Source organism: Quercus suber, unplaced genomic scaffold, assembly GCF_002906115.3.
Source record: "Quercus suber isolate HL8 unplaced genomic scaffold, Cork oak 2.0 scaffold_260, whole genome shotgun sequence".
Classification (NCBI taxonomy): Eukaryota; Viridiplantae; Streptophyta; class Magnoliopsida; order Fagales; family Fagaceae; genus Quercus; species Quercus suber.
The window spans coordinates 841,670-865,249 of NW_027069716.1; the positions used below are offsets into that span (position 1 = coordinate 841,670).

The 23,580-nt window shown below is 35.4% G+C and overlaps 2 protein-coding genes across 2 annotated transcripts; both read left to right on the top strand.

The window, feature by feature from the left end:
* The first annotated feature begins 6,794 nt into the window (after window positions 1-6,794).
* LOC112019068 (NAC domain-containing protein 96) lies at window positions 6,795-9,055 on the top strand. The gene is made up of 2 exons (XM_024051597.2): window positions 6,795-7,036; window positions 7,941-9,055. The coding sequence occupies exon 2, from the start codon at window positions 7,948-7,950 to the stop codon at window positions 8,863-8,865; it is 918 nt and encodes a 305-aa protein (XP_023907365.1). The 5' UTR covers window positions 6,795-7,036; window positions 7,941-7,947; the 3' UTR covers window positions 8,866-9,055.
* A 6,166-nt stretch (window positions 9,056-15,221) lies between these two features.
* On the top strand, window positions 15,222-23,047 carry LOC112019079 (uncharacterized protein At4g18490). The gene is given in 11 exon segments (XM_065781227.1): window positions 15,222-15,282; window positions 15,699-15,825; window positions 16,530-16,714; window positions 16,896-17,826; window positions 18,186-18,359; window positions 18,436-18,573; window positions 18,735-18,872; window positions 21,741-21,914; window positions 22,011-22,191; window positions 22,342-22,434; window positions 23,033-23,047. Coding segments are annotated over 11 exon segments (2,217 nt in total).
* The last annotated feature ends 533 nt before the right edge of the window (window positions 23,048-23,580 follow it).

Consider the following 23,580-nt stretch of genomic DNA (forward strand, 5'->3'; position numbering starts at 1 on the left):
TTTTGGTCATTTTTTGGGGTTTGGAAGTATTTTGGTCATTTTTAGGTTTCAGGGGTATTTTGGTCATTTTTTAGGTTTCGGGAGTATTTTGGTCATTTTTTGGGTTTTGGGATTATTTTGGTCATTTTTTGGGTTTTGGAAGTATTTTGGCCATTTTTAGGTTTCGGAGGTATTTTGGTCATTTTTTGGGTTTTGGAAGTATTTTGGTCATTTTTAGGTTTCGGGAGTATTTTGGTCATTTTTTCGGTTTCGGGAGTATTTTGGTCATTTTTTGGGTTTCGGGGTTATTTTGGTCATTTTTTGGGTTTCGGAAGTATTTTGGTCATTTTTGGGTTTCAGGGGGGTATTTTGGTCATTTTTTGGGTTTTGGAAGTATTTTGGTCATTTTTAGGTTTCGGGGGTATTTTGGTCATTTTTTGAGTTTCAGGGGTATTTTGGTCATTTTTTGAGTTTCGGGGGTATTTTGGTCATTTTTTAGGTTTTAGGAGTATTTTGGTCATTTTTTGGATTTCGGGGTTATTTTGGTCATTTTTTTGGGTTTTCGAAGTATTTTGGTCATTTTTAGGTTTCGGAGGTATTTTGGTCATTTTTTGGGTTTTAGGGGGTATTTTGATCATTTTAGAGATTTTGGAGATATTTTGGTCATTTTAGTGGGTTTTAAGCATATATGGTGATTTTAGAGATATCGGGGGTATTTTGGTCATTTTAGAGGTTTCATGGGTATTTTGCTCATTTTAGAGATTTTGGGGATAATTTTGGATGTCCAAGGGTATATTGGTAATTTTGGAAGTGTAGGGGTATTTGTATCATTATAGGTATTTAAGGGTATTTTGGTAATTTTGGAGGTCAAAAGGGTATTCAAGTAGTTTTAAGGGTATTCAAGTAGTTAAATGGGTTAAATGGGTGGGTTACTAATTAATTGGGTTGGGTTGGTAATGGATAATTAATTTATATATAAACGGGTCATAAATGGATAAATGGGTAATTACACACCCAACCCATTTATGACCCAACCCATTTATGACCCAACCCGCCCATTTGCCACCCCTAGTCATCATTGCAAAAAAGGATGAACATTTGGATGGATTGAAATGAAACTGATAAGGACATGGGTGGGTGGTGGTTACCAGAGAATAGAGCTTGAATCGGTGCCAACAATGAGAGATTGGAGGAGATGAATAGTTGGCTTAAATTAGGGATTTTGATATTTTGGTGTTTTAAATTTTTATTTTAAATCTTAATAAATTCTTACATCATCACTCTGTTAGGCCACATAGGACATAAACTAATGGACATAGACAAAAGGATGAAAAGTAAAACTTTTTGTAAAGTTTAGGGACAAAAAATGAACTTTTGAAAGTTCAGGGATGAAAAACAAACTTTTATGAAAGTTTAGGGACAAAAATGATATTTTATCCTAAATAAAACTATTTCTTGTTTTGGGTATTTTAATGGTGTAATTGTTTGCTTTAGTTTCCATTCTATATTCTCTAATTTGAATTTAGAAGCTGGAATTTGTTGTTTTGTGTTAGCAATTTGAAAGATTGAAGATATTATGGTTTATTTAATATGAACTAGAAAACTATGAGTTGAGATGACTAATTAGGGATTGTAAAGGTTGTTCTGTATGTGAGTTTGTTATGTAAATGTGCTGTATCACTATGAAATTTAATTATTAGTTGATTAAGTTTTCTTGTTGGCTTATAAATAAAATCTGAAGTAAAGTGTTGCTATAAGAATTTTCAGTTATGTTGCTTGGTAAGGCAAAAGCTTCATAAATTCAAAACTTTGTCTATAGATTCTTTTGATCATGTGATTGGTATATATATGTAAATTCAAAACTTTGGTAAATTCAAAACTTTGTCTATAGTTATGTTTATGTGTTGCTATGGGGAACCTTTGTGAGATGGGAATTAAGATTTTTTTGAGTTTGAGAGTTAGGTTGTCATTCATGTATAAGTTTATGTACTTAGGAAGATTTGTTAGTAAGAAGTTTTGGTCCTTTATTTAGGTGACAAGAATGTGGACACTTGAGCTCCTCTTATTCAAATTTGTCACGTCTTCTGCTTTCAAGTAAGGGATATATGACATGTGCATTTGATAAGTATAAGGTTTGTTCAGAAAGTTTATTATGCATTAAAACCTTTTAATTAGAAATATTACCTATAGTCATGATTTAAGTAAGGATATATGTTCATGAATTGTTGAATCTTATATATATACTAGTTAGGGCAGCACGTGCTTGCCGTGGAAAAAAAGTAATAATTAAGGTCAATTCTAGATTTTATTTGTATCACAAAACAAAGATATGAATCATTTGATTTTTAAAGCATATAGAGATTTACATTAATCAAAAAAGACATTAATTTTAAGAATTTTGATAATTATCTGGTAAAAAGTTAATCTCATTCGCTTAAGAATTTTGATCAACCACAAAGTTAGGGTAGCTATTTAACATATAAATATTTTTTTAACTATAATAGTTTTTTAGTAACTACTTGCTAAAGACAATGTATCTACTCTCTAAAAACTTCTAAGAATGATAATGAATATCATCATCTTCCAACAATAAACAACTAAGTTTTGCTAAGAAATTTAAAAAAGAAAAGAAAGATAACAAAAGGCATGCATCATCAAATTTTTCATTACATAAATTATAAGTTTTGAAAATTTAAACCTAGAAAATCAATGTTCTTTAGATAACAAATAAAACACCTAATATCATCATTCTAACTTTCTAAGAATTTCTATAATTTAAAACTCAAAATACGTAAAGAAAATTTTTAGGATGTTAAAACTTAGTGGGAGTAATTTAGACATTACACAATAAAATATTTTAAAAATCATAAGTGTTAGGACATATGTGTTTTCACTTGTTAAGAACATATGTCACTTATTTATGTAAATTGGCTAATCCTTTGACAAAACACACTCTACTTGTAATTGGGTAGTTCTAGGTGTTTTAATACTTCAAGAAACAAGGTTTCAAGATCAAGTGTTAAAGTCATCAAGTCTGTCTAAGAAAAACAAGCTGAAGTGCAAAATCATTAAAGCTCAACACCTGCTTGATAGCTCCTCGACACCTGCTATCTGTCGAGATTTATAAAATCAGATTTTTTTATCTGATTTCTTGGGATCCATGAATGTGTCTTTGGGCCTTCTTTTCTCCTAACCCTAGACATATAAAAAGAGTATTTTAAGAGCTGTCAAATAGTACACAAGTTGCACAAGCATTGAGAAAACTTTGTTCAAGCAATTTGTGATCAAAGACGAAGTTCTTGACCTAGTTCATCTTCTCTGAAGAAGTTGTTATGTATTTGCACCAAAGGGTTTTGTGACCAAACATCTTCCTGATCTTCATCGTGTAGGATGAACTGAAGAACTTTACAGCCAACCTCTCCTTCTAAGTTGGTGTTTGAAGTCGTGTGCTAGGATCCGCGCATTGATTAGTAACGTACTTGGGAGCCGTGCGTCAAAAGGGGGAATTGTCACTACAGATCAAGTCCAATTGGGTATTGGGGTAAGGATTCAACTGTAGGTTGGAAAGGTACTTGGGATTCCTTTACTTGTAATCGCTTGATTTGATAATAGTGGAGTTTCGGGAGTGGTGACCTGAAAATCACCCGGTGGGGATTTTGCCGTAAGGGTTTTTTCCATTCGTAAACAAATCACCGTGTCATTTAATTTCCGCTGCATATTTAGTTATTTGGTGATTTGTTTGTGCTTCCACATATTTGCATGTTAAATTGATTAATTAATAACTTGGCTAATTAATTAATTGGTTTAATCACAAGGGGTCATTTAGTTTGTGGCCTTTCAAGTGGTATCAGAGTAGGCACACTCTGATTAGGGTTTAATTTTTGCTGTGTTTGATCCATTGACCCCTGTTTGTCATGGATAGAGGACAGTCGTTAATTATACCTCCTTTATTTGATGGGACTAACTACGCATACTGAAAAGTACGCATGAGAGCTTTTTTGCAGTCCTTAGATGAAAAGGTGTGGCAAGCTGTAGAGATTGGCTAGACTAAGCCAAAGGAAGCACCGGCCGATTGGGATGAAGCCAAGATCAAGGCGGCAAACTTCAATAGTAGGGCATTGAATGCGTTGTTCAGTGCGGTCACCAATGAGGAGTTCAAGAAGATGTCCTCAACTGAAACTGCTAAGGAGGCGTGGACCATCCTCCAGAAAACCTATGAAGGAACAAAGGCTGTCAAAGATTGAAAGCTTTAGATGCTCACTACAAGCTTTAAAGAGATTAAGATGGAGGAGGATGAGTCGTTTGATGAGTTCTATGCCAAGCTCAAGGACATAGTAAACTCAGCCTTTAATTTTGGGAAAACCATACGTAAACCCAAATTGTGAGAAAAGTGCTCAGATCTCTACCCGAGAGATTCCATGTCAAGATTACGACAATAGAGGAATCAAAATATATTGACAAAATTTCTTTGACTGAGCTGGTTGGAAACTTGCAGACCTATGAGATAGGGTTATCTAGGATTGGCAAGTCAAGTAAAGGCAAGAGCATGGCCTTGAAGGCAAAGAGCAGTGATACAGATGAGTCTTCCGATGATGAAGATTCCAAGATGAAGTCCTACATTACAAGGCAGTTCAAGAAGTTCATGAAGAATGCCAATGGGAGGAGCTTCGATAAGGACCGCAGACAATCCAGTTCTTTCCAGTCTAAGGTGCAAGACAAAGGGAAAAAGGATGCTAAAGAAGGCGGTCAGTACACTATTCCTGTAGGACCAAAAGGTTTTGGATGTCATGAATTCGGTCACATAAAGCATGAATGCCCGACATATCTCAAAAGCTATGGGAAGAGTAATGCACTTGCTACAACCTTGAGTGACACTGAGCCTGAAGATGATTCCGACAATGAGGATGATGGAATCTTAAATGCCTTCACTGCCACAGTCAATCCTACTGAAGGGATTGTTGAAGAACTGGACGAAGAAGAAGAATTTTTGGAGTCAAAATTTGAGAAGATGGATGATCAAGATGATATCCATTCAGCCTATGAGAAGCATGAGAAATTGTATAGGCTGGCCACCAAGAAGCTCAGTGATGTGGAACTTGATCCTGAAGAGTTGTCCACAAAGTTTGATGAGGCGAATCAAACTATTGGTGCATTGAGGTTTGAGAACAATTTCTTGGTTGAGAAGACCAAGAAGCTTGAAGCGGAGCTTTTTCGAGTTAGAGCTCAACTGGAGAGGACTTCAAGTGCAAAGCTTGATGAGATGCTCAGCAATTAGAAATCTGCTTCGGAATGAACAGGTTTAGGGTATGGTCTTTCTTCCTCTCATATTGCTTCTATGAGTACTACTATTTTTGTTTCTCCTAGTAATAACACTGAAATTGAGAACACTGATGTTAAAACTGAATTAGCTAGTGAGAACTTAGACAAGGGTAAATCTATCTTAGGAGCACCCCCTAAGTAAGATAAGAAAGATACTAAAAACCCTAGGGCTAAAAAGGTTAAATCTCAAAAGCCTAAACAAAAGAAATAGCATCTCTGTCATCATTGTGGAGTTGCCGGTCATACTCGACCAAATTGCTACAAGTGGCTAGCCACTCAACAGAGCAACGACATAATAGCATCTGGAAGCCAAAATCAGCTTCAATCCTTTCTCGCTCCTCTTTGAGATCTTCTAAAAGCCCTCATGTTCCTTTCGAATTTGAACGGTTTAAATTCTTCCCCCTCACAGCCGGTTCAAGGGTTCAATCAAAGGAAAGGTTCTTCCAAGGTGTGGAAGAAAAATGACTCTAAGTGATTTTATCACTTTCTACTATCTTTTTTTTTTTTTTTTTTTTTTATTGTACCTGCTTGTGTATGAATTAGAGTCTGACCATTTAGTGCAGAACCCAAAAAGAAAAATTGAATGTTAAAACTTGGCTCATATGCCTAATGCTAATTCTTAAACTCACAAGTCACATCCACTAGCTTAATGGAGCATGCAAATTAGCTCACATAAACCTTTCAAAGGACTCAAAAGCCAGAATTGTTTAGGTCACATTCCTATCAATTTCAGCCAAGCAAGCCAGATAGCTCAAATTGGAAAATGCTAGAAGATTTGGGTGTGTGTTCTTGTGTTTGATATTTTTGGGTTTGTGTTAATGTTAATGCTATGACCAGATCTAAATTCATGTGTTTTTAGTCTTTAATTATTTTTTTTTATTTTGTTAAAATTGATAAATTATTATTTTTAAATTAGATGTTGATGTGATATTTTTTATTATAATTTTATTAGTTACGTCAGAGTCTAATATCGATTACGTCAAAGTCGAAATGGTACCTTTAGTCAGTATTAAGTATTAACTCCCTTTTAATGTAGTCCAACATTTAGTATAGCTAAAAGAAGAAGTTTGATAATATCAATTATCACATATTCCATCCAAGTAAATTTGGAGCATTAGTAAATAGTAATGTAAAAATAAAAAACAAAAAACAACATGTCACTTAAGATTTATTGTAAAAATATTATAGCATAATTTTTTATTTATTTATTGGATTATATTTGGGGCCTAATTATTAATATTATTATTGGTATGAAAATATGTTAAATTATTAGTATATATGTGTGTGTGAGGCGATATACTTTGTATTGAATATTTGTGTATTATATTAAAATAAAAAAGCAAATAAAGTGAGTAAATTTTGAAAATAAATGATAGGTGGGCCGGATGGCCTGGCCCATAAAAAAGAAAGGGCTAGTTGCCTAGTTGGAACCCGATTGGGTTGAGGAATTTGAAAAAAAAAAGAAAAAGAAGTGACCGTTGGAAAATAGGCGGTGTGAGGTCAAATAAATAGGACCAGGTTCAGAAGTTTCTCTCTCTGTTCTCAGTTCTCACAGACACTCTGAAACAAAGAAACACAGACAGAATTCACTCAGCGTTTTGAATTTAGGGAGAAAGAGAAAGAAGAGAGAGATTTTTCTTTTGAATCTGAAGTGTGTTCATCTCGAACGCACGCACGAACGCACGCTCGCTCGCTCGCTCTCTGTGTGGAAGAAGCAACTCCAATTCTCTCTTTTCCGGTAATCCTAAACCCTAACCCTAACCCTAATACTAACCCATACCCATACCCGTGTTTGTGTTACTGTTTCTGTTTCTGTACACCAAACCCTAACCCTAACATAGAAAAGTACAAGCAGCACATTATCTTAATCTGTTCTGTTAAGTTTAGGAAAGAGCAGCCATTGTTAATGACAATTAACTCTCTTGTCCTAAAATGGAAAAGGGAATACGAAAGCATGCATGGCTCCAAGGCTAGTCCTATTTCTTTAGGGAAAAAAAGAAAAGAAAAAGAAAAGCAGGCAGGGCCAAATATATATATATATATATATATTTATTTATTTATTTGGAGGATGATATGATAAAATAGACATGTGGTAGTTGATCTCGCTGCACATACGTTTTCAATTTTTTTTATTATTAGTTCTATTATAGGTTTTTTGTTAGGTGTGGCAAACTAACTTTTTAGTAAGTTAATTAAGATGGTAATTAAGGACCTCATTGCATCACAAAGCTCCTAGCTTCTAATTTATTGAGTATGCATATGCACCACATTATATTAAAGGGTTAAATTGATAGTAAAAGTAGAATTCTTGTTAGCTCTGTGATTACAGTCAGACCAGATTAAATAAACTAAAATGTCAAATTGTTTAACAGGTAAAAGTGTATAGGCTATATGTATAGGTCAGCTAAAGTGTAGCACTTTTAGTTATAATGGATTGAAAGAATTGAAGCCCTCATGTCATTGATTGTCCTTTAATATCTCTTCCTAATTATGTGTGATCGGACATTCGCTTATATATAGAGCTCATACATGACTCAAAGATGTAATGGGCAACTACTGCATGACATGATTTATATATACCTGTATGTTGAAACATTTTGACCGATAGTGATTGTATATGTTCTTATATATGTTTTCTGCAGGACAAAGATGGGTTTCAGTCCTAGTCCTCGGTCAAAGATAGTTGGTTTCAAATTTGACCCCAGTGACCAAGAATTGCTCTCCTACTTCCTCTACAACAAGGTTACTGGAAAGTCATTGGATTTCTACCGTGGTTTTATCTCTGATTTTGATCTCTACGGCCCCAATCAGCCTGATCAGATTTGGGATCTTTTTGGCGGTTCCTTTTTGCGACAAGATGAGGATCTTTTTTTCTTTACTACTTTGAGTTTTAAGGGTAAGGGTAAGGCTAAGGGTAGCCGTGGCAGCCGCATTTCTCGCACAATCAGCTCTGGAGGAACTTGGAGTAACGAGGGCTCTAAGGTTATATACGACGCCCACAGCAGCCTACCCATCGGAATAAAGCGCTGGTTTCACTATGAGAATTCTCAGTCGCCACAGAATGGCTGTTGGATCATGTACGAGTTCACCCTTGATGTTGAGGGTTCCTCACTGCGGTTGCCTTCTTCTGATCAGGCTGTTGTTGCCTCCTCTGTTTTGTGCCGGCTACGTAGAAACGATCAAGCCAAGACCACTTCTAGGAAGAGGAAAGTTCAGCCCCAGCCCCTCCCCCAACAAGATTGTCCAAGAAAGAAGCAGCGGGCTGCTGAGCATGCTACTACCACTGATGCATCTGATGACACTCTTCTGCCCCTGATTCCCATTTCTAACCAACATTCTGTCGTTCACATTGATGCCATTGCTTCCCCTGCTGCTGCTACTGCATCTGAGCAGGCCCTTCCACCGATGGTTACTATATCTGATCCTGTTTCAGAATCAGAATTTGGGCATGGTATATTCAATACTGATTTTGATGATGAAGATTTCTGCTTCGATGATCTGGATCAATTTTTGAATGAGTTTTTGGGGGATCTTACTGATTGTGACGACAGCACCCCCCTCTTATAGTACATTCTTGTATTTTTTATTTTTGGTGGACTAGCAAAGGCCAAACTCCCACTGGCTCATTGTTTTTTGTGCCATTAGATTATATTTACTTACGACTTAGAATAGTTCAAAGTCAGTGCAATTGTAAATTCTTTTTCTTATGTTGGAATCACTCTACTCTTATCTTTTTTTCTTCTTTACATGACTTGAATTAAACCCCTCTCTTGAATGTTATTGGTTCATTGTTTACATATTTTTGTTATTAGCTGAGATATTTTGTGCTATCACATTTACCTCCAAGTGTGAAAATAAAGTACATTCACTATTTCCCCAAAACATTAATGATGAGTGCAGAAGAAACTGATCAACAAAGTTGCTCATCTCAGAATTCAATGTTCACAGAACCATCTTCTCATCTGTTCAAAGATGATTTACCCATCAAACCTGTACATGAATCAACACAGTGTTTCAGATTTTTCAAAAGTACAGACATGAACTTGTTCATTAGGCACAGAAGAAAAAACCACTTCAGGCGGAGAGCAAACTGATGCTGACAAAATGATGTCTAGTATGGGATCTCATCATGAAGACTCAGCATGCAAGAATCCACCTGCGATGCACATCACTGCATCAGACAGCAATGATGCTGAATGGAATAAGACAGGTGGCAATGAACCAATCAGATTTATGGATGACTGAACTAGCTGAGTCAGCTGAACATGATTTAGATATGGAAGACAATCCCATCACAGATATCTCAAGGCAAATGCGGTATGACACCAAGGGGTTCAAAAAGAACCAGAGTTCATCTTCCAAGCTTTCTTTGGCCCCATTGGACAGGTAAGAGTATTCAGCCACTTTACAAAATTTATTTTTGAAATGATCTAAGTTAATGAGAAACTGATAATTGTGAAGTTAAATACTTATCTGCTTAGATGGCTTCAAGTGAAAATGAAGAAATATCACAAAATTTACTACATAATCTGTGATGATATAATCTTTGACATAGCATGCTAACTTTGAGGTTCAGTTTAGTGCACATGTTTTGTTTACTTGATGCGGGGTAGTTGATGCAAGGACACTGGTGAAAGGAAAAGAAGCTGGGGAGATCCACTCTATTTCTTGTAAGAGGCCAGAGGAATCTGGACCTAAAGCTCATTGGCCAACTGGGACAAAGTTTCCCTCAATTGGTAGCAAAAGAGTTGGGGCCATGCATCTATCTCCTTCCAGTGAAAAAAGGTGTGTCATGCTTTATGTAACAATTGCTATTATAGGCCTTCAAATGATTGTCTATTTGATATATTCTGCAGACAAGGACTGGAAGCAAATTGATTCATCCAACGATTTCAGTTGCTAGAGAATTAACAAAAGACCAACCTATTTTGCTGGGAAGTGAAAATAATGTTAAAATTCTTAGTAAAATCAGGTGAGGCATCTGTACCTAGTAGTTTCACTTTCAGATAAAGCTTCTACACTTGGCATTAAGTTAAACATTTGTCCCTCAAGATTAGATCATGTAAGAACTGTAAAACGAAAAGTTCCCATATTGAAGCTCAAATGACAATGCCCCTCACAATCTTCAACAGGGAGGGCTTAAATTCTGATAATGTACCAATTGGGAGCAAGCTGATTGAGAAGTTACAGCCACATGACAAAGTAAAAGGGTGAATTTGTTTTGCTAGGAAGTAAAACGAATGTTAAAGACCATCATACTCAATATTTTTTAGTTGGATGTGAATTTTAACAAATCCACAGTTAGATTAGATGCTCTTCTTATATTCTACATGCTTATAAAATTTCAAGATTATATGAGATCAATAACTATGTCATCGATCACTTGTTTAAATTTCAAGTTTTTGTACTTGAGCTTTATTGTTTGACTTTGTGTTGAAGTTCTTTATATCAGATTTACATCATTTTGAGCTTTGAGTTGGGTTAACAATGCCCCTCACAATCTTCAACAGGGAGGGCTTAAATTCTGATAATGTACCAATTGGGAGCAAGCTGATTGAGAAGTTACAGCCACATGACAAAGTAAAAGGGTGAATTTGTTTTGCTAGGAAGTAAAACGAATGTTAAAGACCATCATACTCAATATTTTTTAGTTGGATGTGAATTTAACAAATCCACAGTTAGATTAGATGCTCTTCTTATATTCTACATGCTTATAAAATTTCAAGATTATATGAGATCAATAACTATGTCATCGATCACTTGTTTAAATTTCAAGTTTTTGTACTTGAGCTTTATTGTTTGACTTTGTGTTGAAGTTCTTTATATCAGATTTACATCATTTTGAGCTTTGAGTTGGGTTGTTTGGTCATTCAACAACTGAAATATCAATTGCTTTACATAGGATTTTCCTAAGTGATGTAGAGATTTAAAAATTCCCTTTGTTTGTCCCATCCATGTTAGTTAAGACATGTAAGGTTCTAGCCAAAATAATAATTACTGGCAGAGTAGGCCTTCTCTCTTTTGTGGATTGTATTTCAGTCACTGTAGAAAGAAATATCAATTCTTGCATAAATGTTTAAGAACCTTTGTGACAATGTCTATTTTAAAGTTGACATTTGGCATGCTTATATGATTATTACTGTATATCGATGTCAACCTTCTGTTATTGATCTTAAATAGTGAAAAAAAATTGCCAAGTGTTTGGATAAGCAGATAAGGATCCTAAATATAAAATTGATGAAGTCAGATATAGGAACTAATTAAGGGTGGAACTTAAAGACAATGCAATATATATGCATATTGGCATATTTATTTTTAGATTTTTATGCATCATCATTTTTTTTGGAAAGAATCTATGTTCAATATAAGTTTCCTCACTTAGTTGATTTTAGATAATGAGTTCTCAAAACGTTAACCTGTTTTTTGGGATGTGTTAATTATACTTCAGTCACTCCTACTATATTCAGCAGGTAAATTTCTTTCAGAAGTCTTGTTACCATAGATTGTTTTGATTTTTTGGATGTTAATCTTCTGAGTTGAACCTGACTGCTTAGTCTCTAATCTCTATATGAAAATGCTCCTATAGTAAGTTCTCTCAGACATATAATCAGGCTTGTAATCTTCTCATAAGACCTTCTAGGGAAATATTATATTGTTGATTCAAGTTTTGCAACACTCAGAGAATTTCTTGAATCTTTCCAGCCTAACTGGTAAGACAACTGAATGGGGTGCCCAGACAAGTGTGAATTCTAAAACTTGTGCTTTCGAGCATGGAGTATTTGCAGAACTTGAAGACCATTTTGGTTGAAAGGAATAAACTTTGCTTCATAAAAGTTGGCAAGAGGACACCTGATCTCTCTAGCATTAAAACTTCAAGGTATGATGTCCATATAGAGAGAAGTCTTCTTCAATGGTTGCCTTCCTATCTGAAAATAGTTTACTAATCTTTAATTGATGTATATCTTCAATGTAGGATTACAGAGGCAAACAAAGTTCTATCAAATTCTGTAAGTCAGAGAGAAATTAATTCCTTGGAAAAGTCGGTGCAAAAAATGGAAGTACAGGGAAATATAGCATTGAAGATTGAGCATCGTGTTGACAGTACTGAGAATGAAATGTCTCAAAGCCCATCCTTGAAAAGGAAAACATTTGAGGTTTTATATTATCAAACCACTTCTTGTTATTCATAAATATCTCTTCCAAATGATATCACAACAATAGTGATCTCATATGAAGTTTCCGTAGGTTATAAGAAAATTATCATGACTTCTCATCACCAATATTGATAGGATGCTACTTTGCAGGCATCAAATGCAGATTCAGTGTACTTAAATCCTCTAAAACACCTCTCTGCATCATCTAGTGAAATCAGGTCTGATTGTTCTATTGACTATAATATGTTCTAAAGTTACTGGAATAACATGTGCCTCATCAAAAATCACTTGCAGCAATTCAAAAGTACCTTTGGAAAGAGTCTTTGAAGAACAGGTAAATATCTACAAAATCTGTCGGTCTATTTATCAACCCCGACTGCTGAACTTTATATGAATAATATAGATGGTTGAAGCCTTATTTGGTGAACATAACTTACTTCACTTTCATTTACATTTGCTCCAGGTTTGCATTCATGGGATTTGGGGAGAGAGAGTAGTGCCAAGCATGTCTTCACTGACCACCGGACCTCCAACTTGAATGTGTTCGAGAGGTGAACATGATGGACTTGGAAATTCCTTTAGTTATGGAGAATGATGGAAACGTTGAGAAGGCTGAGGCATATTCGAAGGATCATGATGATGTGAGTGAACTAGGATTTATTTATTAGCTTTTAAGTGATTCATATAGGCTTAACTTGATAGTTGCTCATCAAACCATGAACATGACATAGTCTCAAACCTGTAAGTGACTTTGAAACTGTGAACCTGAAACCTCAAAAAGGACTTGCAGTTTTTCAATTGTAGAGGAACACATCTTCATTAATTCATGTAGAGAAATGCTGACTTTGAGATTCCCAATTACCAAAAACGTCTTTGTCAACTAAACCCAACATAGCGTTAATGAACCTTCCTGGGTCAAAGTTTGGACTTTGTCATTCCGAGGAGGATGTAATGAGAGCCCAAAAATTGCAACTGATGCAGGAGACTGAAAGAACTATTCATTTTAATTTAGGATTATTTAATTTTTGTAGTCATATTTAGTTTATTTTTAGACCCTATTGAAATTATCAAATAGTCCTTTTGTTTTCTCTCCTGCAGATTTGCAACTTGCTGAGAAAGAAGCATGGGGAAGCCAAAGAAATATTGGTTTGAGCTATTGTCAACAATAATAAAAAATAAAAAAAACAATTTGCTGTTGCTTAACCATCCCATCAATGAAGAGAAGATATCCTTACTGTCTTTGATATTAAACTCTTTTTTTCTTTGTTCGGTTTCTATTGTGTTGGAAATTCCTTCATAATTGAGAACAACATAAGATTCAGAATTTTGCTTCCCAACTGTGTCCAAGAAGCTTTGAGCATGATCAGTGGGTGGGAGAAACAGTTTTTATATTAAGGTATGTGCAAGGAATTTTCTGGCTGACTTGACCTAAATTTCTTATCCACCTGATTGCACATTTATATTTTTGTATGGCTAAATTAAAGTAGTTTGTCATCTTGTGTAAATTAAAGCTGAGTAAGATGTTTATCTTCATAAATGATTGAACATTTATATTTTTGTATGGCTAAATTAAAGTAGGTTGAATTAGATTTTTATCTTTTGAACTGCCTACTTGGCAAATATTCTCAAGCTGATTTCTTGTCAGCTCATGCATGAGTACCATTTCTGATAAATAAATGATAATGATGACTTAAACATTCACAAGGTATCTTTTTCTCTTTTTTTTTTTCTTGCTCTTTTTTGTGGGTTTATCACATGTTTTTCCTTGGGCTTGGGACCAATTTGATCCAAGGTCAGTTCTCTTGTTTACAAGTTCATAAAATGTTAAATCTCACTGCTTGCTGGTCATTACAACTTATTGGTACTGGTCATGCTATAATTTTGTTCTGAAACAAATTTTAAGCAAAAAAGAAGCATGTCATACAACATATATATATATTTTTCTGAATGAAAAGAATAGTGTATTTCATTTCTATGAATGTAATACATCAGAAATATATCTTTCAATGAAGAGAGGAGTTCCTCAACCAAAATTTTGCTATCTAGTGGGTTTGGGCTCCTATCCTAAGGCTGAAGTATTTGCTGCTTTGTTACAGTCTTTTCTTGTACATTTGACACCACCCTCCTGAAAAATTTGGCTCACTCTTTTGCATCCTCGAGCAAGTGATTGACACTGGAAAGATTGGGAATTGTTGAACTGAGGGTTGAAATCATAAATGATAAATCCTCTTCAACAATCATATTTTGCAATCCTATTTCTCTTGTAAACTTTGTTGCCATCACTACTGACAATGCTTACCCTTCCTCAGAATCATCCCCACTAGTATTTTCTCACTCAAAGCAGCTATGGTCACGTACTTGTACCCTGATCCCAACTGAGCTACTTCATTGGAACTTCACACCTTCAAATTTACTTTGTAACAGTCCATAAGTGATGTCGTTGACATGACTGTCTCTCTGGTTTGCATGCCATATTCTTGGGCCTGATTTTTGATAAGCTTAATAGCATATTGAACAGCTCTTTGTATTAGCAGAGGAGCCTCTATCCTTCCTCCAGTCCACCTGATTCATTTCTCATCCAGCAAAGCATCCATATAACTGGGAAGAAAAATCTCATCTTTTGTGCTCTTAATTATTTTTTTAACTTTGTTGGCTAGGTTGGGTGGTCCTGTAGTTCTGCATTCTAATTGCCTCTTTTTCAATTGAATCCATATCTGAATATTTCTGGCTGTTTTCAGAAGTCAATCATACCTCTAGTTATCTTTGCAGATGGCAGAGTCACAGAAGGGAACTTCATCTATCAAATCAAAAGAGAAAACATCACTGCTAGGTATCTCCTTGTCCTTAAGTATGTAGTAAGATTTCAAACTTAATGGATTTGGGCCCCTTATCACATAAATAATAGTGTACGAGAATTAGAAAGTAGATGTTTTGTCATGTGCATGACTTAATTTTGTAATGAATTAGTTGGCGATTCTCAGACATCATGGTGTATGTAGAGGGTTCCAAATAAACAAGGCGGGATATAATGTAAGCGTAGGCTAGTGAAATCTGAATTAGCACAACCAGAACTTTTTCCTCCAAAGTGTGCCAGAAGACAAGGATCAGTGTGGCCAACCCTAGATTTGGTTGCTTAAATCCTCAAGTTTTGGCATCTTGTTACATATAAATTTACCAGAATTAGTTGTTTATTAATGACATACTCATTTACACATTATAATGAGTCCAATATTCCTCTTTAAGCAGATGATGAAATTGGAAATGAGTTCCACAGCTCCTGGAAATCAATGTCGGTTACAAAATATGATGCTATGGATTTTAACTTTGACACAGTAACCAAAGGCAAAAAGAAGGCGTTCAACTTTGAGAAAATGTGAGTACTGAAAAAACATTGTGGTTCATTTGGATGGAGGTGTTTGAAGAGAAGGATTTGAGTTTCAGTTTTTATTTTGAATGACTTGAATAAAGAATAACTGGGAAAAATTTTCTCTGGTAAAAAATTATAGATGGATTAAAGCTTTATTAATATGTGGATGTGAAATGATTAGGTGTAAGATATTATATCAAACCCATATCATAACAAGTGTTTTTGTTCGCGCAAAATCCTCAAAGCTCAAATCCATCATGTGTTCTTAAATTCATACAAAGTAATTTATACTAGCAATTGGTTTTCAAATCCCTTCATTTGAAATCCTCCACGCAAATTTGGTTGCTGCAAATTTAATGAAAGTAAAATATTGATTTAATGGTGATATCTTAATTGTAAACACCTTATTGATTTTCTAAACATTGAATTGCATTCTGATCTTGAGTATTTATAAGCTTTACTTTATGATTTCTTCTCATCTCTTCTTTTTCCTTATTTATATGCTGCAGCATTATGCCCTTTCTGAGAATATCTGGTGAATTTTCTGTTTTATGTTTACTAAATTGTATTTTTTTGGGGAAATTCTGGCTCACTGAAATGTTTGTTCCTAAACCTGTAGATATATTACTGATAATTGCGGCTGCCCTTGTTGCATAATACTTTGAGGAATATTACTTACAAGCAATGTTTTTTCTTTGGATATATTTCAGGGATATGGATTTCAATCTAGATGGTGATTTTGACAAGTTGTCATCATTCAAAGTAGACGTGTCAGACCATGATTTCTCATGTTCACCCAAAAAAACTGCAAAGCCCAAGGGAAGATCAGGAGAAGAACGTTCCAGTGGAAATAATAAAGGGAAAAAAGATGGCTTTAATTTCTCTTTTGATTTTAGTGAGCAAGTGGACAATTCTTCCAAGACGTCTTTGGACCTTTTTATTCTGTTCTATTATGTTTTTGAATTATATACCAGTAATTTACTTATCAAAAAAAAAATTTTATACCAGTAATTCAAGTGGACTTATGATTTCATTTTCAAAATTGCTTAACCTGGCACATTTCTGTTTGTATATAGTTTCAAATGGTTTCAATTTAGATTCAAGCTTAATGAAAGAAGGCAAGAAGTCTAACAAGGCCTCAGAAAGCAAAGGAATTGCTTCAGAGAGAAGTCAGTGTCAAGTTTCTAAATTAAACCTGACTGAAGGCAATGGTAGGTGTGATGAGTCAAGCTTAATGAATGAAGATAAGAATTCTTACAAAACCTCAGAGAGCAAAGGAGTTGCTTTAGACCTGACTGAAGGTAATGGTAGGTGTGATGATAGCTCTAGCATGAAAGTTCCAGCAACCAAAAGTGCAGTCACTTCAAAGGTTGAGACTTTAATTGGTGGTCAAGGGGAATGTAATTCCTTCAATAACGATTCTACTTCAAAATCTGAAACCTTTAAAAATTTGGTTCTGACACATGGGGGAAGAACTTCTCCAGGGAAAACAATAATGATGAGTGCAGAAGAAACTGATCAACAAATTTGCTCATCTCAGGAGTCAATGTTCACAGAACCATCTTCTCAGCTGGTCAAAGATGATATACCTGTCAAACCTGTACATGACAATGAATCAAATCAACACACTCTTTCAGATTTTTCAAAAGTACAGACACAAATTTCTTCATTGGGCACAAAAGAAAAAACTGCTTCAGGTGGAGGGCAAACTGATGCTGACAAAATGATTTTTAGTATGGGATCTCATCATGAAGATTCAGCATGCAAGAATTCACCTCTGATGCACATCACTGCACCAGACAACAATGATGCTGAAAGGAATAAGACTGGTGGCAATGAACCAATCAGATTTGTGGATGACATGGAACCAGCTGAATCATCTGAACAAGATTTAGATATGGAAGACAACACCGTCACAAATATCTCAAGTCAAATGCCGTATGACACCGAGGGGGTCAAAAAGAATGAGGGTTCAACTTCCAAGCTTTCTTTGGCCCCATTGGACAGGTAAGAGAATTCAGAAATTTAGGAAAGTTCTTTTTTTAATGAATTAAGATAATGAGAAACCATTCAGCACTAATCTTCTAAGATGGCTTCAAGTGAAAGTATCACAAAATGTACTACTTCTGTTAGAGAAACTGTATACGAAGCTTATAAATATGGAAAATAGAAGGCCTTTTTGGTTTATAAGTTTATATATCTATATATATATATTCTTTGGATTTGTCACGTTTTCATGCATTCTGTTGAACAATATCTATTCCATTTTCATCCATTATGTTCATAATCTGTGATGATTAATCTTTGACACTGCATGTTAACTTTGAGGTTCTGTTTAGAGCACATGTTTTGTTTACTTGATGCAGGGTAGTTGATACGAGGACACTGGTGAAAGGAAAAGAAGATGGAGACATCCACTCTATTTCTTGTAAGAGGGAAGAGGAAACTGGACCTAAAGTTCATCAACCATCTGGGACAAAGTTTCCCTCAATTGGCAGCAAAAGAGTTGGGGCCATACATCTATCTCCTTCCAGTGAAAAGTGTAAGCAATGCTTTATGTAACAATTGCTATTATAGGCCTTCAAATGATCGTCTATTTGATATATTCTGCAACAGGGAGGGCTTGAATGCTAATGATACGCAGACTGGAAGCAAATTGGTTCATACTACAATTTCAGTTGCTAGAGAATTAACAAAAGACCGACCTCTTTTGTTGGGAAGTGAAAATAATGTTAAAAATCTTAGTAAAATCAGGTGAGGCATCTGTACCAGATAGTTCCATTTTCAGATAAAGCTTCTACACTTGGCATTATGTTAAACATTTGTTCCTCCAGATTAGATCATTTAAGAACCGAAAAAAGAAAAAGTTCCCCTATTGAAGATCAAATGACAATGCCCCTCACAATCTTTAACAGGGAGGGCATAAATTCTGATAATGTGCCAATTGGGAGCAAGCTGATTGAGAATTTACAGCCACATGACAAAGAAGTAAAAAAAAGTGAATTTGTTTTGCTAGGAAGTGAAAAGAACGTTAAAGACCATCATACTTTGAGGTAAGCTATCTATACTTTATTTAACTATTTTATATACATACATACATTCATATATATATATATATATATCATCTTGTAATTAAGCTTTGCTGTTTGACTTTATATTGAAGTTCTTTATACCAGAGGTACATTACTTTGAGCTTTGAGTTGGGTTGTTTGTTCATTCAACAACTGAAATATCAATTGCTTCAAATAGGATTTTCCTAAATGTTTTAGCTGAAATATCAATTTCTTTACGTAGGATTTTCCTAAGTGATTTAGAGCTTTAAAAGTTCCCTTTGTTTGTCCCATCCATGTAACGTAAGAGAACTCTTTTGTTGGTTGTATTTCAGTCACTGTAGAAAGTAATATCAATTCATGCATAAATGCTTAAGAACCTTTGTGACAATGCCTATTCTAAAGATGAAATTTGGCATGCTTATACGATTATTATTGTCTATTGATGTCAACCTAAATAGAGTTAAAAAAAAAAAAAAAAAACTGTAAAGTGTTTGGATAAGAAGATGAGGATTAGGGATGGCAATTTTTGCCCGACCTGTGGGTACCCGGCCCGGCCCGACCCTAATGGGCCGGATTTTACCCGGTCTGATTAGGAATAGGGTTGGGTATGGATTTAAAAAAAAAAAACCCGAAGCGGGTCCGGGTTTTATAAAAAAAACCCGAGACCCGACCCGTTAAAAAACCCGGAACCTAAATTACGAAAATACCCTCCTATATATATAAACCTAATCTAACCCTAATTCCCTAACCCGGTACTCAATCTCCCGGATTGGATTTTATTTCTAAATAACAATAAATATTAAAAAATTTAGTTATTTGTCACGGCGCAAAAGAATGTTGAAAAGTAGCATCTCGAGTGTTTAAAACTCGAGTTCTAAGATAAAACTCGAGTTTTTAAGTCTCGATTTGTAAGTGAATGGGTAAAATGTGGAGAAAAAATCAACATAAAAATCGAGTTTTAAAGACTCGAGTTCTATAAAGGGCTCCCTGATGATACTTAGAAAAATTTTGTATAAAAACGCCGTTATAGGGCATTAAAACATCACTATAGGGATTAAAAACGCCACTATAGGGCTCCCTGAACAGACTTAAATTTTTTTTTTTGCAGGAAAACGCTGCTGTAGGGCTTTAAAACGTCAATATAGGACTTAAAAACGCCACTATAGGAACTCGAGTTTCTAAAACTCGAGATCTTTATTGCATTTGCAGTCCCAAAATGCTCGCAAAGCGAGTCTTTGGGACTCGAGTTTTAATATAGATCTCGAGTTTCTAAAACTCAAGATGCTATTTTTCTTAAAACTTTAAACCGTTGCCTAACTTACTACATACTTGCCCAATTCATTGTCAATCTGCCCATTCCCCCCTCCCTCATTTCTTTTCTTCAGTTCAGCCTCCCTCCCTCATTTCGCCTCCGTCCGTCCCTTGCCTCCCTCGCCGGTCAGCTTAGTTCCTTCCTTTACCTCCCTCGCCTTCCTCGCCTCAGTCCGTCCCTCACCTCCCTCGCCGGTCAGCTCAGTCCGTCCCTCACCTCCCTCGCCTCACTCCGACGCCATCGCTTCCTCTGTCGCCGTGGGTTGCAACATCTTCTTCACGCTCATCAACCGCCAACCAAAGCCCTTCTGCGATTCCCACAACTGTCAATTTAGAAATTCAAGGATCTCAAAGTAAAAATCGTGGGCTTCGGGCCAGAAAGAAGAAGAATAGGAGAAAGAAGGGTGGCTCAAGGCCAGTTACAGACATAAACATGTAATGTTCTGCTAAAGTTGGAAGAAAGAGAAACTTACTGAGTCATTTCAAATTATAGATTGCACAGTGTTGTAATTGTAGGTACTTGGATCTTGTTCTTATTGTGATTTTGGTTTTGATTTTCGAAATGTATAGAAGATGTTTAATTTAGGAAATTATTCAAGGTGTAATTTTTATCTATATGTTCTCAATGGAATACCAGTTATTTTATAATTTGTTAGTCTTAGATAGTTGTTATAGTTTTACACTGGTTTCAATTTCATATTGTTTTATATGTGTTTGGTTGATGAGAAAATGAGAGAAGAGAAATCGAAACAAGTTATAATAAATTTTGGGGCTTTCTGCCCTGTATTGATGCCATTTGGAATTCTGTATTATGTTGGGCAAAATCTGAGCTTAAATCTGGGCTTCAATTAAAATTTGGGCTTAAATTATTTATTTATTTATTTATTTTTTATTTTTCAGTTGGGCCCGTTTGGGCCCAATTCTTAAACGGGGCCTGGCTGGGTGGGTCCGGGCCCCGGAAAAAAACCCGGTTCCCTAAACGGGCCGGGTCCGGGTTACGGGTTTTGCCCCGCGGGTCGGGTCTGGGTATGAAAAACCCGGCCTGAACACGACCTGTTGCCATTCCTAATGAGGATCCTAAATGTAAAATTGATGAAGTCAAATGATGGAAAACAAATTATGGGTGGAATTGACAATGCAATATATATATATATGCATATTGGCATATTTTTTTGGATGTTTGTACATCATCATTTTTTTGAAGGAATCTATGTTCAATACAAGTTTCCTCATTTAGTTGATTTTAGATAATGATTTTTCAAAAAGTTACCCTGTTTTTTGGGACATGTGCTAATTATACTTCAGTCACACCTCACTATATTCAACAGATAAAGTTCTTTGAAAAGCCTTGTTACCATAGATTGTTTTTATTTTTTGGATGTTAATCTTTTGTTTTGAACATGACTGCTTAGTCTCCTAATCTCTTTATGATAATGCTACTATAGTAAGTTCTCTCAGACATATATTCTGGTTTGTAATCTTTTCATAAGACCTCATAGGGAAATATTATATTGTTGATTCAAGTTTTGACAGAAGAGAATTTTGTGAATTTTCCAGCCTAACTGGTAAGACAACTGAATGTGGTGCCCAGACGAGCGTGAATTCTAAAATTGTGCTTTCGAGCATGGAGTCTTTGCGACACTTGAAGAACATTTCTGCTGAAAGGAATAAACTTTGCTCCATAAAAGCTGGCAAGAGGACGCCTGATCTCTCTAGCATTAAAACTTCAAGGTATGCTTCCCATATAGGCATAAGTCTTCTTTAATGGCTGCCTTACTATCTGAAAATAGTTTACTAGTCTTTAAATGATGTATGTCTTCAATGTAGGATTACAGAGGCAAAGAAAGTTCTATCAAGTTCTATAAGTCGGAGAGAAATTATCTCCTTGGAAAAGTCAGAGAAAAAAATGTAAGTACAGGGAAATATAGCATTGAAGATTGAGTGTTGTGTTGACAGTACTGAGAAACTAATGTCTCAAAGCCCATCCTTGAAAAGGAAAACATTTGAGGTTTTATATTATTAAGCCACTTCTTGTTATTCATAAAGATCTCTTGAAAATGATATCACAACAATGATGATCTCATATGAAGCTTCAGTACGTTATATGAAAATTATCATGAGTTCCCATCACCAATATTGATAGGAAGCTACTTTGCAGGCATCAAATGCAGATTCAGTGAACTTAAAGCCTCTAAAACGCCTCTCTGCGTCACCTAGTGAAAGCAGGTATGATTGTTCTATTGACAAAAGAGTACTTTGGTCATTTACACTTTAGGGGCATTTTGGTAATTTTGATAAATGGGTAATTGGGTGGGTTGGGGTTTACCTATAATAATTGGGTTGGGTTGGGTTGGGTTTGGGTTAGAAGCAATTAGTTAAATGAGTTTTAATGGATAAATGAGTTTTATATACCCAACCCAATTATGCGCACTCCAAACTTACCCATTTGACACCCCTACCCAAAAGAGTGAGAATGAGATTATGAGAACAAAAAATTAGAATAACATTTTGGAGTTTTCAAAAATTGAGAACCGACTTAAGTAACATTTTCATAATAAAATGGACATAATGGGAACCCACACAACACGTGCCTTTAATTGAGCCCAATGAATCTTTCTTCCTTTTTACTTCAATCTCTCTCTCTCTCTCTCTCTCTCTCTCTCTCTCATGCTAGATCGCTAGCTTGCTGTGTTGGTGGTCACACTAGATGATGGTTTATTTATTTATTTATTTATTTTTTTATGGTTGTGTGGCTGTTGGTGTTGTTGATGGTGGTGGGGGGTTCTGGGTTTGCTATTAGTGGTGATGCGTTATTAGTTGTTGTTGAATTTGCTATGTTGTCCTTGTAGATTATGCCAAAGTGATGAAGAAGCTCAATTTTTGTGGTTAAATATTGGGCTTCCACAGTAGGTGATGCCAATTTCCTGGACTTAAAAGAGGGAAAAATTCACCTCGAACTTTTTGCCTTTTCGTGCTCTCCTCCTATTGCTTGTATTTCAATCCCGTAATCAAGTAGGTTGTAGAGTGGGGGTGGAGTTGTTTTTCGGTTGGTGTGGGTGTGGTTTATATTCCTGCTATGATAGATGATATTGGCGTGGTGGTGAATTTTTAATTGGAAGATAATAGGGGAAAAACACGCGAGACCAAAAATTGATGCCAAACAAATGTAAGTGGCATTTTGAGTTGTGGAAATGAGTTATGAGAACAAAGTTTTGAAAATGAAAATTGAGAACAAAACGTTGAGGAACCAAACAAAGCCCAACTTGTTAAGAAAGATGGTCATCAATGATGATTAAACACACTCTGTGAAACAATTTAGAATTGGCACACAATTTTAGGGGCCTTCTCGAGAGTGTGAGAAAGAGCGGGGAACTTATGCTGGTTTTTTTTCTTCCTT

What these genes read in the sequence shown, in the direction of transcription:
- LOC112019068 (XM_024051597.2), top strand. Translation starts at nt 7,948, where the DNA reads ATGGGTTTCAGTCCTAGTCCTCGGTCAAAGATAGTTGGTTTCAAATTT.